The 14550-nt window shown below is 42.4% G+C and overlaps 1 protein-coding gene and 1 non-coding gene across 4 annotated transcripts in view; both read right to left on the minus strand.

Moving 5' to 3' along the window:
• The window catches only part of DNAJC16 (DnaJ heat shock protein family (Hsp40) member C16), a 39774-nt gene that overhangs the window by 3102 nt on the left and 22122 nt on the right, over window positions 1–14550 (minus strand). For all 3 annotated transcript variants that reach the window (XM_041766723.1, XM_041766722.1, XM_041766724.1), the window contains 5 exons: window positions 4656–4786; window positions 2663–2846; window positions 1797–1979; window positions 1590–1666; window positions 43–123 (listed from right to left, as the gene is read on the minus strand). In XM_041766723.1, coding sequence (XP_041622657.1) covers window positions 43–123; window positions 1590–1666; window positions 1797–1979; window positions 2663–2846; window positions 4656–4786 — 656 coding nt within the window. The remainder of the gene's footprint in view (window positions 1–42; window positions 124–1589; window positions 1667–1796; window positions 1980–2662; window positions 2847–4655; window positions 4787–14550) is intronic.
• Window positions 14076–14148, minus strand: TRNAE-CUC. The gene has a single exon. It is a non-coding gene; the product is annotated as a tRNA-Glu (tRNA).

The raw sequence follows: 14550 nt of genomic DNA on the forward strand, positions 1-14550 counted from the left end.
CGCCCCTGAGAAGTCGCTCTGAGAAGCCAGGGAGGAATTTACCTGAAAGCCTGAACGATGACGGTGCCGAAGAGGATGAAGAGGGCGGAGAAGACCAGGGAGAGAAGGGGCATCATCTCCCGCCTGAAACGAAGTTAAGCTCTGGTCAGCTCTAGAAACGCTGCTGCGGTCTGTCCATTGATGACATTAGGTTTCTTCTCCTTGGCTCAAACAAAACCAAGAACCCACACCGAAAGGCTTTCATATCAATAAACACTTTCTAGTTTCATGTAATAAAGGTTTTTCTTTGAGGGTGGTGGTGGGGGAAGCAGAGGCTTTTCCCTCACTGTTTTTTTTTTTTTTTTTTAAAGATTTTTTAATTAATTTACTCACGAGAGACACACACACACACACAGAGAGTCAGAGACAGGCAGAGGGAGAAGCAGGCTCCATGCAGGGAGCCCGATGTGGGACTCGATCCCGGGTTTCCAGGATCACATCCTGGGCTGAAGGCGGCACTAAACCGCTGAGCCACCCGGGCTGCCCTCCCTCACTGTTTTCATTCAGATTGCTTATTCTAGAAGTTTGTCTCAATGTAATAGGCTGTGCTTAAGTTCCGTGGAAGGAAATACAGGATTTACATTGTGAATGTGAAAGAACATTCTGACGTCAAGGATGGTTTCAGTGATTAAAAAGTCTGTGGAATTATTTCCTTTGATTTTTTTTTTTCCTGGCTGGAATAAATCAGACATGGCCCTGGGGGCGGAGGAGGAAGAACAAGCTGACCTTCCACGGTGCCATCTAGGACTGGGGCTCTAAAATTTTATTCACCCATAAACAGGCATCAAAGGCCTGCTATTTTTTAGGAGCTGTGCTGGGTGCCAGGAATCACAAACATGAACGAGATGCTGTTCTACCCTTTGGGAGCTCACAATATCACTGGGGGTGGGAGTGGGATAGCTCTCCCTCGTCTGGCTAGCTCACCGACTGGCTTGGACACCTCTGCACTGGCCTCCATGGGGGTCAGGCCCTGGGCTGGGTGCCAGGGGTGCTCTGATGAAGAGGTCAGGCCCAGGGGGAGAGGGTCCATTAGCAACTATGTAAAAAATGAAGTTACTGAAAGAAAAAAAAGGCTGCGGGGAGGAAGGGTGCCTGGCTGGCTCAGTCGGTTAAGCGACTGCCTTCAGCTCAGGACACGATCCCGGGGTCCTGGGATCGAGCCCCACATAGCATCAGGCTCCATGCTCAGCAGGCAGCCTGCTTCTCCCTTTCCCTCTGCCCCACTCCCCCTGTTGCCTCACCTCCCCCACGGCTCATGCTCTCTCTCTCATAAATAAATAAAATCTTAAAAAAAAAAAAAAAAAAAAAAGAAAAAAGGACCAGTTGTAGAAAATGTGTAAACATTCTTCCACTTGCCTGTGTTGCATAGACACTAAAATCAAAGAAACCTAGACTCTTTTCAAGAGAAAAACTGTGGTTCTACTATCAATGGAGAAGAAGAAATTCAAATAGGGACTTCCCCTCACCAAAAAAAAAAAAAAAAAAAAAGAAAGAAAGAAGAAGAAGAAGAGGAGGGAGGAGGAAGAAATTCAGTCTAGCAATATTCCTACCAGTTGTTGTGAAATATGCTGTCCCAGCAGTCTGAGATGTAGTCCGAAGCGGAGTAGAACCACCGGAGGAGAAAGATCTGTTGAGGGAGAAAATGCCGGTCAGGATGGAGCCCCCGAGCCCAGGTGGGAGAAGTCCTCGCCCGACACGGCGGCTCGCCCGCCTCAGCAGCCCTGCCTGGCGCCCCGTCTCCGGGGCCACATGCTTACAGGGGCAAGCTCATCGGTCAGGTCGGGGAGCACAGCTTCCGAGGACAGCAGAGCGGGGTCTCTGCGCAGCTGGTCCAGATAGCCCAAAAGCGTGAGTTTATCGCTCTCACTCCCTGTCCAGGGAGCCTCCAGGGTTTTATACACCACCCTTCCTCCTGTGGTGCGCCTTTCCAAGATCGACACCTAGGGGGAAAAGAGGGGAAACCATTAGAGAAGTCTTTAAGTTTGTCTGTTTTTTCTTCGGGGAGGATGGGAAAAAGGATCCAATGCAGTTAGCAATAAGCTTGAGCACAAATACAGATGGGTATAAAATACGCGCAAGAGATTGTAGTTATTTTCTGACTAAGGAAACTATGTTTATGATGACTTTCCAAAGCTTCTGCTAAAAGTTAAAGCTCTTTCTTATGAGTAGACTTTTCCCTATAAGCTCTGACTTAATATCTATAAGAAGGAACTTTTGTTTTTTTAGAGAGATTTTCCATGATTACCAAAATGATGACAAAGACACAGAATTTAATGCTTCTGTAGAGTGATGACAAAAGAGGGGAAGGGAAGGAGACAGCGATCAAAATGAAGTGAAATGAAAGAAGCAGAAGTAAAGGAGAGAGATTTTACTGGTAGCCGAAGGAAGATTTTACACACTAGGTACTCATAGGAAAGATGTTTCCTGTGAAGGTCGAAGGCTGAAAATCTAGGAGGTGAAATCACCAGGGTTTCAAAACTGTTTCAAGATTAGGCTTTCAAAACAGGCTCAGAGATTTCTGGATTTCCTGAAATCTGTACTCAAAACACCCAAAGAAAGAGGAAACAGCATTCAGGTGCCACAAGCTTGTCAAGAACTTGGAAGAAGAGAATCCATGACTCACCGCTGATTTTCCTTGAAACGTATCACTGTCTGGTACTAAGGTGTTGGCAAACTCCTGCTGCCGGTTGCTGTACACGTGCACGAATCTCACTGTGTCTTTTGTGTTTGCCAGGGCAAAGGACAGGAAAGCATCAAAGGGTTTGCTCAACTTGGCAGCCTCGGCAGTCAGTAAAACCACACAGTACCTGCACAACGACAGAAGACTTTCTAATCAGTCTCCGAGGCCGAGGCTGGACCCCGTGATGGTAAGAGAAGGTGAAGAGGAGGCGCATCGTTCTAGAGAAGTGAATACATCTTACTGATGGAAGCTGCACAGTGGCAGTCTCTCACGAGAGCAGCTTTCCAAATCATCAATGACCTGCTTCTTCTCCCGACTGGTGATACCTTCCCCAAACCAAACTTTATCACACTTAGGAATTTCTTTTAGGCAATGGCCTCTGAATCCTTGATGCAGAAGGGACTTCAGAAGCCACCTGTTATTCTGTTTCCATTACAGACCGGGCTGGTCAATCCTATCTCAGGCCAGAGGTCTCTGAACCTCACTCTGAAGGGCTTCCTTTGCAAAGGCAAGTTTAGCTAATCACTCAGTCATTCAGTTTCCCAAATATTTAGGGAACGCTTACTATGTGCCAGGTAAGACAGACAACATTCTTGCCCTGGTGGAGCTTATATTCTGGTAGGGAAGACAGACAACAAATAAATACATAGTGACAAGTGTTATGAAAAAGAAGAGGAGAAAGAGTCCAGGGTGGGGTGGGAGTCCTGCTCCATCAGACAGATTGCTCAGGGACATGTCACCTCTCAGATAGCAAAGACCTGAATGGGGTGCCATACAGGGAAAGCGGTCAGGGCGTTCCAGGCAGAGAGGAACTGTGAGCGTGAAGACCCATCAATGGAGAGAGACTGGACCCAATGCATGTTCTAGCAAGCTCACTGGCTGCTGTGTGAACTGCCTGGAAGGCATAAGAGGGGAACGGAACGGAAGCAGTCTGGTAAGAAGGCTAGCACAGTCGCTCTCCAAAGGCGACAGTGGTTAAAAAAAAAAAAAAAAAAAAAAAAGGTGAGAACTGCAATGGATCTGGGCTATTTTCTGAAGGCTGTGCTCATCACAATTCTTAGAGTCCCTGATATTCTTCTTTATATCAAATTAAAGTCTTTCTTCTCTCTTGGTCTTATAAAGGCATCAGAAAAATCTGGAAACATGGGGAATGTCTCACTTTAAACAATATCTTAGTTATATTTTTCAAATAAGATGACCAGAATGCTTTCCTTCCTTCCAAATCTAGACACATTTCACAATGATATTGCCCTATATTCAGGGCACCTGGGTGGCTCAGTGGTTGAGCGTCTACCTTTGGCTCAGGTTGTGCTCTTGGGGTCCTGGGATCAAGTCCCACACTGGGCTCCCCATAGGGAGCCCGCTTCTCCCTCTGCCTATGTCTCTGCCTCTCTGTGTCTCTCATGAATAAAATCTTAAAAAAAAAATAGCCCTACATTTAAAGCCATTGATTCATTAATCTGAAGGATCTCTAACAAATATTTTCCCTGCATTGCTAGACGTTTTAGTTACTATGTATGAATATGCCTCAGCCTTCCCATTTCTAGCTAATTATTTGAACCTTTCCTCGGTGTCCTACACTTCCCTAGGGTTAGCACATTCCCAGCTCTCATCCCTGGCCTCTGAAGGCTTGGCCTGCCTGGGACACTCTAGTAGGAGCAATGACTCGCTCAGATCCATGCTTCTTTAAAGTGAGCCAGCCTCTCCCCAACAGCTAGCTAAAGGCTACTTACCCTTCTGGCCTCAGCTAAAAGGTTTATGAATTAGGGAAATCTTCTCTGCCCCTGGGCCAGGCTGGAACCCTGGATTTATACCCCCCACTACTAGTAAAGAGTGAATTCTGATGTCACAGGTAGACTTTTCATTGCCCTTTTAGAGAAATGCGACGTGGCCTCTCACTGCAGTGACAAGCAGAGGCAAAGCCTGGAGTCCTTACTTCCTCTGCCGGTGAGACCGTTTCACGGGGCAGAGTTCATGGAACAATCTCTGGCTGGTGAGCCTGGCTGCCAGCAGATACTTGTTTTGTGTGATGAAGTCGTCAATGACCTGTTTCTTCATACCTCGGGCCTGCAGGAAAAAAAACAAGAAACAGTTGATTTTTATTCACTTTTCTCATTGGAAATGGGCTTTACTTCAGAAGCTTAAAAAAACAATGTAGCTGTACCATGATATTGTAACAGCCTGGTATGCGGACAGATGGGAGCCACACTTGTGGTGAGCACAGGATATAGAGAAGCTGAATCACTATCCTGTATACCAGAAACTAATGTCACATTGTATGTAAACTAGACTCAAAGAAAAAAATTATGAAAAAAAAAAAGAACAGGAAAAAAATGTGGCTGACCCCGGCTAAAGTCAACAATACAACAAATAAGACACATCTGTTTGGACACATAAAACTGGTGATCTCTTTCCACAGTGTAGGGTTGGAAGCAATGATGGAGCTATTTCAGGTCAAAGGAAAATCAAGTGCCCTTCCCACTGCAGAATTTTTGTATATGGCTTTATGTTGGCAGCTTTAAAAAGTCATTTTTTAAAAAAGATTTTAAGTATTAGGCTCCACACCCAACGTGGGGCTCAAACTCATGACCCCAAGATCCAGAGTCACATGTCCTACCAACTCAGCCCAGCCGGGCATCCCTAAAAAGTCATTTTCAATTTCAGGCAAACTGATTTCCACTTATGATTGGCAGCAAACTGCCAATAATTAAAAAACTCCAAAGTAACAAAATTACTAGGTATAAAAGGGAGACTACAAAACTATGATGGCCACTCTGTTATTCCTAATTTTTGTACATTTTGAAGGACTGAAGTTATATATACAGTAGGTTGTCTGTATCAACTGTTAACTAGAAAATCCCTATATGTTAAGGAACACACTCTGAATAACCTACTTATCTAAGAAGAGCCTATCAGACATTAATACTCTGATTTTTAAAAAAAATATTTATTTGAGAGACAGAGACAAAGAGAGACACAGAACAAGTGAGAAGGACAGAGGGAGAGAGAGAGGGAATCTCAAGGGGACTCTGCTGAGCATGGAGCCCGACACGGGGCTTGATCCCAGGACCCTGAGATCATGACCTGAGCCAAAACCAAGAGTCAGATGCTTAACCAACTGTACCACTCAGGCATTCCATGAATTTGAAGGACCCATGAAAGTACTATTTATAAACCCTGGAGTGAAAATAAAGCCATACTTGGAGGATAATGTTACAGTGAATAAAACAGAAATTAATGACCTAGATGCCCATATCAAGAAGTTAAAAAGAAATAGCAAAAAATATGAAAGGGGGAAGAAGGGAATAATAAAGATAAAAACGGAGATCCACAAAGCAAAAACAAACATAGAAAAAGAAGAAGAAACAAAGAATTAACAAAGCCAAAACTGGCTCTCTGGGAGAGCTAATAAAATTGACAAACCTCTGGTAAAACCCATCATACAAACAAGAGAGAAAGCACAAATAACCATTATCAAAGATGACAAGCAGGAATCACCATCGGTGTTGTAAAAGTTAAAAGAGAAAGTCATTTAGATTTGAAAATTTAGATGATATAGAAAAACTTCTAGAATAATAGAGCAGTATCTGAAAAAACAGAAATCTTAAATAGTTGTGTAACCGTTAAAGAAGGTGAACCAGTGGCAGAGATCTTTCCTTAAACACAGACTCAAGGCCCAGATGGTGTTACAGATGGTTTTGATGAAACTTTCAAGAGGACAATCCAATCTTACATAAAGTCTTCCTGAGAATAGAAAAAGGGAGAACGCATCCACCTCCCTTCATGATGCAAAGCCTCACATGGGCATCAGGAGAAAGAAAAGTCAGAAGTCAACCTCACTTCTGAACACAAATGCAAAAAATCCTCAACAAAATGTTATTAGCAAACTGAATTCAGCAATCTGTTGAAAGCATAATACAAGTTATGATCCTGTTGGACTTATCTGACGAACTCAAATTAGGTTTAATATTAGAAAATGAATTATTGTATTTAGCACATTTTTTTTAATTTAGCACATTTTAGAAGATGAAAGATAAAGAAGAAAATCAGGATAATCTCAACAACTGTGGAAAAAACCGTTTGATAAAAAACAGTATCATTTAGGTCAACAATGAATAGAAGGGAACTTCCTTAACCTGATGAGGGTGGCTGCAAAAGGTCTTCTGCAAACATCATACTTACTGGGGACATGGAAATCAAGAACAAGGATGCCCTCAACACTACCTTTCTTTCTTTTTAAAAAGATTTCATTTATTTATTTTGGCGGGGGGGGGGGGCAGAGGGAGAGGGGGAGGGGGGAGAGAGAGAGAGAGAATATGCATGTGTGCTTGCACATATGAGCTGGGGTGGGGGGGTGGGCAGAGGAAGAGGGAGAGAGAGAATCTCCAGCAGACTCCCTGCCGAGTATGGGACCTGACATGGAGCTCAATCCCACGACCCTGAGATCATGACCTGAGCCAAAATCAAGAGTCAGACGCTCAACTGACTGAGCCCCCGAGGCACTCCTCTCCCATTACTACAGTTCTATTCCATGTCACACCAGAGGTCAGCAGTAAAGTAAGAAAAAGGAATAAAATAAGGGCTGAATAAAAGAGAAGCAAAACTGCCATTAATCTCAGATGATATGATTGTGTATTTAGGAAACCCAAACGATGGTACAGATAAATTATTTAAATCAGTAACAGGAGTTTAGCAAGATTGCTGGACACAAGGTCAGTGTTAAAAAATCCAATTGTAGGGACACCTGGGGGGCTCAGTGGTTGAGCATCTACCTTTGGCTCAGGTCGTGATCCCAGAGTCCTGGGATCGAGTCCTGCATCAGGCTCTCTGCATAGAGTCTGCTTCTCCCTCTGCTTATGTCTCTGCCTCTCTCTGTGTCTCTTGTGAATAAATAAATGAAATCTTAAAAAAAAAAAAAATCCAACTGTATTGGGGCGCCTGGGTGGCTCAGTCAATTGAGTGTCTAGCTCTTCATTTTGGCTCAGGTCATGATATCAGGGTTTTGGGACTGAGACCCGTGTCAGGTTCTGTACTCAGGGGGGAGTCTGCTGGTGATTCTCTCTCCCTCTGTGCCTCCCTCCACTGACAAGGACACACTCTCTCTTTAAAAATAAATAAATAAATCTTAAAAAAAAAATCAATTGTGATAATACCAACAAACAGAAAATGTAGTAAAAAAGATACCTTTCAACAGCATAAACAAACAAACAAACAAACAAGGTACCTAAAAATAAACTGGAAAAAAAGTACAATCTTTATGGAGAAAATGATAAAAGCTTATAGAAACATATTACAGAGCACCTAAACAAAGGAAAACAGATACACGACGCTCATAGGTTGGAAGGCTCAATTTTGTCAAGATGCGTATTCTCCTCAAACTGATTTAAAGAGTCAATACACATCCAATAAAATCCCAACATGTTTGTTTGTTTTGATGGAACTTGACTGACAGAATGTAGTATGTATACAAAACGCACAAAAGACCAATAGCAGCCAAGATGCTTTTGAAAAAACTCCCATCCTCCTAAAATCCAAAAAACAAAGCAGGAGGATTTACTCTGTGATTATCAAGACCATTTCCAAATAGTTAATACCTAAGTATAAAAGGCAAATTATAAAGAAGCCCTGTGAAGGGATTATCTTTATTGTCTTGACCTAGCGGAAGATGTCTTAAATAGTAAACAAACAGAACCAATCAATCAGAAAAGAAAAATGTTGATACGAATGAATACATTAAAAGTAAGAACATATGTTCATCAAAAAGACACCAAATACAAGAATATCTTCACAGCATCACTGGTCAAATCACTAAAAACTGGGAAGAGCCAAATGACTGCCTGCGGGAGCTAGAAGAGACAAACTATAGTACATTCATGCCAAACTCCACAGACAACGTGTACGAACCCCCATACATCAGCCGACAAAAGCCAGACACAGAGGTATACACTGCAGGACTTCAGTTGTATAAATAACTGGCTACAAATCATTAGCAAAAAGGCAGACAGTTTATTTATTTATTTTTTTTCACAGAAATTTTTATTTTATTTTATTTTATTTTAATTTTTATTTATTTATGATAGTCACAGAGAGATAGAGAGAGAGGCAGAGACACAGGCAGAGGGAGAAGCAGGCTCCATGCACCCGGAGCCCGACGTGGGATTCAATCCCGGGTCTCCAGGATCGCGCCCTGGGCCAAAGGCAGGCGCCAAACCGCTGCGCCACCCAGGGATCCCCAGGCAGACAGTTTAATAGAAAAAAAACCGGGTAAACACTTGACAGTCATGTCACAAAAGGGGAAATCCAAAGGCCCATAATCAGTTTGTGATTAAGGGAAATGCAAAGCACAACCACAATGAGATACCATTAGTCAGAGAACTCAGAAAAACGAAATTGAGGGATGCCTGAGTGGCTCAGCGGTTGAGCATCTGCCTTTGGCTCAGGGCGTGATCCCGGGGTCCTGGGATCGAGTCCTACATCGGGCTCCCTGCGTGGAGCCTGCTTCTCCCTCTGCCTATGTCTCTGCTCTCTCCGTGTCTCTCATGAATAAATAAATAAAACCTTAAAAAAAAAACCAAAACGAAATTGAACTGGTGTTGGCAAGAATGTGGAGCAATGAAACTTTCGCACACGACTGGTGGAAATGTAAACTGGTAACATCACTCTGGAAAACAGGTTACCCAGAAAAGCTGGTGGTGTGCAGACCCCACGACCCAGCAGTTCTGCAACCAGACATACTCTAGAAGCAATGGTTCTCAAAACTTTTTGGTCTTAAAACATCTTTTTTTTTTTTTTTTTTTTAAAGTAGACTCCATGCCCAATGTGGGACTTAAAACTCATGACCCTGAGATCAAGAGTCACAGGGTCTACCAACTGAGCCAGTCAGGCGCCCCTGGATTCAATGAACTTTTAATACTTTGTTAAATTCAAATTCACTGATCACTTTGCACTTAAAATGAATTTTTTACTCAGGTGTGATTTCTTAAAATCATGCACTGGTCATTTGGAAAGTACTGGTTCACCGATTTTCCAAATGCTGACAAACTTTATTATACATGTAAAAAAAAGTGCACCACGCTGATGAACAAATCTCATCACAAAGTTTTGAGAAGCTCATGGCTGATACAAATTTTCTAAAATTCTAATTTTCTTGGAAGCTTAAGTTTTATCATTGGCAACAAATACGGTCAGTTGTTTCCCTTAAAGTGCTAGGCTCACTGTTTTTGGGGAATGTCTGCCCCAAACCTGAGTCTGAATAACCACAGTTGTCTGTCAGTTATTCTTTCAAGTAAAAATAATGTTCTGTTAAAAAGGGGGCTAGTTCAAAACTCATGAATTAGATCGTGATTTAATTAAAATGCTTACCCTCAAGACAACCTTTATACTTTGCCATGTAGCAGCGCTTTTTGTACACTTTGCATTTTGTCATACAGATTAAAAACATCTAAAAGACATGTACTCAAGGGTTAATTCATTAATAAAATTAATACTTGCTATTGCTTCATCAAGGGTATTAAGTGATATTAAGTGATACATGAGGGTTGTTTCTGTTTGTTTTTATGGTGAGTGCTTAGGAGTGAAAAACAGATGCTTCCTGGTGGTCTGGGGCCTGGGCCTTGGATTATGTACTGGACTGTGCACTGGGCTGTGCACTGGTAGTTTTACCCACTGCGGCCTTCACACTATCAGCGCAGGTGTCAACATAGAGGAAAACGACAAATTATGTCTCTGCGTTATTATGAAGACAGTTTTGATCTCACACACTTCTCACGCCTACCCCAGGGTCTGTGAATGTCATTCTGAAAACTGCTGTTCTAGAGAAACCCACATAGACTGAGATACACACGATGTTCATGGCGACATTGCCCCTAAAGCCCTGAAATTGCCCACTGCCAGAAGAATGAGCCAAGAAGTTACCTTGTGGCCATAAATACTACACAGCAAATGAAAGCAAATATAGCAGGACTCCACGAAACAAGTGGTGCTGTGAGTGTGTCACCTACCAAGTGACCTGCTGTTGGGAGGTACCGTTCTTATATCCATAGGAACAAACTGGTGAAGCATCCATCATGCCAGTACTTTTTTTTTTTCAGAGAGAGAGACAGAGAGAGCAGGCGTGCACATGTGCATGCTCACGGGTAAGTAGGGGCAAAGGAGAGAGAGAATCTTAAACAGGCTCTATCCCCACCACAGAGCCAGTTGCAGGGCTTGATCTCATGACCCTAAGATCATGACCTGAGCCGAAATCAAGAGCTGGTCACCTCATCGCCTGAGCCACCCAGGCTCTCCTATGCCAGTAATTCTGTAAATGTATTTGAGCTATAATTTTTCCCAAGGGATAAATAAATCATTCTCCAGAGTAGAAGCTATTACTGAAAAACAATTTAGGAAGTTTTCATAGATTAATCTTGAACTGAGAAGTTCTGTTCCTTCTTCACCACTGGCATGTTTTCTTCGTGATTCTCTCAGCCACTCAGCTGCCATTGGGCAGGGCACCCCTTTTTTAACTGCTGGCGCCTGTCCAGAATTTTGTCCTTGGCTCCCTTCTCTCCTTACTTCACCTGCTATGGATGCCTGGGAGATCACTCCGCAGTGAGGACTGGCACCTCCAACCCTCACTGATGAGCTACCAATCTCTCTCCCCAGCTCACTAAGACCTAGGTCCCTACGCTCCACTGTCCAACGGACACCTCCTCTCAGACTTCCCGCAAGCAGCTCTCAGCTCTCGTTCTGCACATCCACAACTGAATCCATTACCTGCTTCCTAACCTGCTCTTCTCTCCTCACTGCCACTTCCCCCATCTGGTTCTGCCTCTCACTTAGCCCCAGGCTCAAGGGTCTTTCCTCTCCGTTCACATCTGAATGAGTCACCTATGCCGGTGGGTGGAAACTGCCCTCAGGCCTCTCTCCTCGGACAGAATTGTGAGGACAAAGGCTTAACTCTAGATGTCAGAGCTCCTCAGAGCTCCTCTGTATTTACTACACAGCACGCAGGCAATGAAACACTTACTGAATGAATTGAAATAAAGGATTTTATAGAACTTCTAGCTTCCTTTAAGAGAGGTGAGTCAAAGGGTTCTTGTTGCTTTTTTGAAAAAATAGGGGAACTGGCTGGCTCAGCTGGTAGAGCGTGTTGACTCTTGATTTTGGGGTTGTAGGTTCGAGCCCCACATTGGGTGCAGAGATTAAAAAAATCTTAAAAAATATAATAAAAAATAAAAATGACATTAAAGAAATAGAATAAGACATGTTCATGAGAGGGATTTCTGAAAACCCAAACATTAGGATAATACCTAATTTTACCATCAAGAGATGTATTTATTTCCAGCTTTTTCCTATGTGTATGCATGTACCTATACACATGAACTGAGATCAGTGTTTAAATTGTGTATATAATTGATATGCATTGAGATCCTTTAGTCTCTGTGCTTCATTTATTTCAATTTTCAGTCTTTTATACACTCTGTTTACATGATTTAGTCTGAGTAATTAATTAATAGGGAACTCAGGTCTGAGATGGCCACACAGTTCAGACCTGCCACAGAGTGAGGCACCTTAGTTTTGCATCCTGCTTGCTCTTTTTAATAATTATGTTTTGAAAACTATCCCCATCATTAAGTGTCCTTGAACTGCTGTTTTAATGGCTAAATGGCTATATAGCCGTCCCTGTTCGGGATTTACTAATAATTAGCCTACTGTTGGATACTTCTATTTTTCCCCCAGTGAAACCAGCTACAAATGGTAATGTCTCTGTATATAATTTTTGGCTGAATTCCTATTCCCTGAGGACAGATTCCTAAAAGGTAATCTCATCTCCTTGAGGCCTTTATACACCAGTGTCACCTTAAGGAGGCCCTTCCTGGCCACAATACCTTAGAAAATGTGAACCTGCTCTCCTGACACTCCACATTCCCCTCTCCTGCTTTCTTTTTCTCCATAGCACTTCTCCTCCTCTACACGCCACCATGGAGTATGTTATGCCAGTTGTCTGTCATCCCCACTGGAATACAGGATGGACTCTAGGACAGGGAATGCAGGTGACTTTGTTCATCCCCAGTATGCAGGGCAGCGTTTGGCTCCCTCCAGTACTTGGGAGTATGCTTTTCTTGAATGAATCCAGGCAACTGACATGTTAGCACCCAATTGCTTTTCTGAAAACTCTGAAGCCTCCTCCAGCTAGGCAAAACGAAAGACTACCTGTTTCTCTCTACTCTCAACACTACTGAGTATCTTCACTTTGAAAATCTTCAACAATGTGATGGGAGAACAAAATGTTAACTTGGCTTTTTGTGATTAGTGAGATTTAATTTTTAAAAGTGATTATCAGTCACTTAAATCTCTTTTCACAATTTTGTTCATATTCCCAGACTAGTCCTCTTGGGAAGTTTTATTAATTTTTTTATTGATATGAAATCCATGTAACACAAAATTAGCTATTTAAAAATGTATCACTCAATGGCATTCCATACATTCATGGTGTTCTATAACAATCACCTCTCTCTGGGCCCAAACATTTCCATTACCCTGAAAGAAAACTCTTTCTACCCACTTTCGGGAGGTTTTGTGTTGATCTCTTTGATTAGAAGTAGTTCAAGAGAAATTGAAGATAAAAATCTTTTTTTAGATTGCTTGTAAATATTTCCCTTAGCTTACTGATTAACTTAAAAATTTTAAAGTATTTATATACAAATTTTAAACTTATAATTAAGATTTTCAACAAAATTTTTAGCTCTTTATCAGATATTCACTTAAAAGTTCTCTGAGTTTATGGTTTTCTTTCATTTCTTTTTATTGACATTTTATATTTAAGTTTTGAATTTATTTTTATAATTTATTTTATTTTTTAAAAGATTTTAGTTATTTATTTGAGAGAGAGTGGGTACAAGTGCACAAGCAGTGGGGAGGGGTAGAGGGAGAAGCAGACTCCCCGCTGAGCAGGGAGTCTAATGTGGGGCTTGATCCCAGGACCTTGGGATCATGACCTGAGCTAAAGGCGGACGCTTAACCAACTGAGCCAACAAGGTGCTTTGTAATTTATTTTAGAATAAGATTACTGATCTTCTGACAGGATCACTTTAGAAAAGGTGATTATTGTTTCTTATTTTATTTAAAACAATTAAAAAAAAGATTTTATTTATTTATTTATTCATGAGAGACAGAGAGAGAGAGAGAGAGAGAGAGAGAGAGAGACACACACACAGGCAGATGGAGAGGCAGGCTCCATGCAGGGAGCCGGACATGGGACTCGATCCCCGGTTTCTAGGACCACGCCCTGGACTGAAGGCGGTGCTAAACTGCTGAGCCACCCAGGCTGCCCTAAAACAATTTTTTAAAAGATTTTATTTTTAAGTAATCTCTACACCCAATGTGGGGTTTGAACCTACAGCCCTGTGAATGAGAGTCACATGCTCTACTGACTGAGCCAGCCAGGTGACCCTCTTATTTTATTTTTGTGGCAAAATATAATGTAAATGGACTTTTTTTTTTTTTTTTTAAAGATTTTATTGGGGCAGCCTGGGTGGCTCAGTGGTTCAGTGCCACCTTCAGCCAGGGCGTGATCCTGGAGACCCGGGATGGAGTCCCACATGGGACTCCCTGCATGGAGCTTGCTTCTCCCTCTGCCTGTGTATCTGCCTCTCTCTCTCTCTGTGTCTCTCATGAATAAATAAATAAAATAAAAAAAAAGACTTTTATCCATTTACTTGAGAGAGTGAGAGAGGGAAAGAGAGCACAGAGGGAGAGGGAGAAGCAGACTCCCTGAGGAGCAGAGAGCTCGATGCAGGGCTTGATCCCAGGGCCCTGAAATCATGACCCAAACCGAAGGCAGACCCTTA

This window comes from Vulpes lagopus, chromosome 8 (assembly GCF_018345385.1).
Source record: "Vulpes lagopus strain Blue_001 chromosome 8, ASM1834538v1, whole genome shotgun sequence".
Classification (NCBI taxonomy): domain Eukaryota; kingdom Metazoa; phylum Chordata; class Mammalia; order Carnivora; family Canidae; genus Vulpes; species Vulpes lagopus.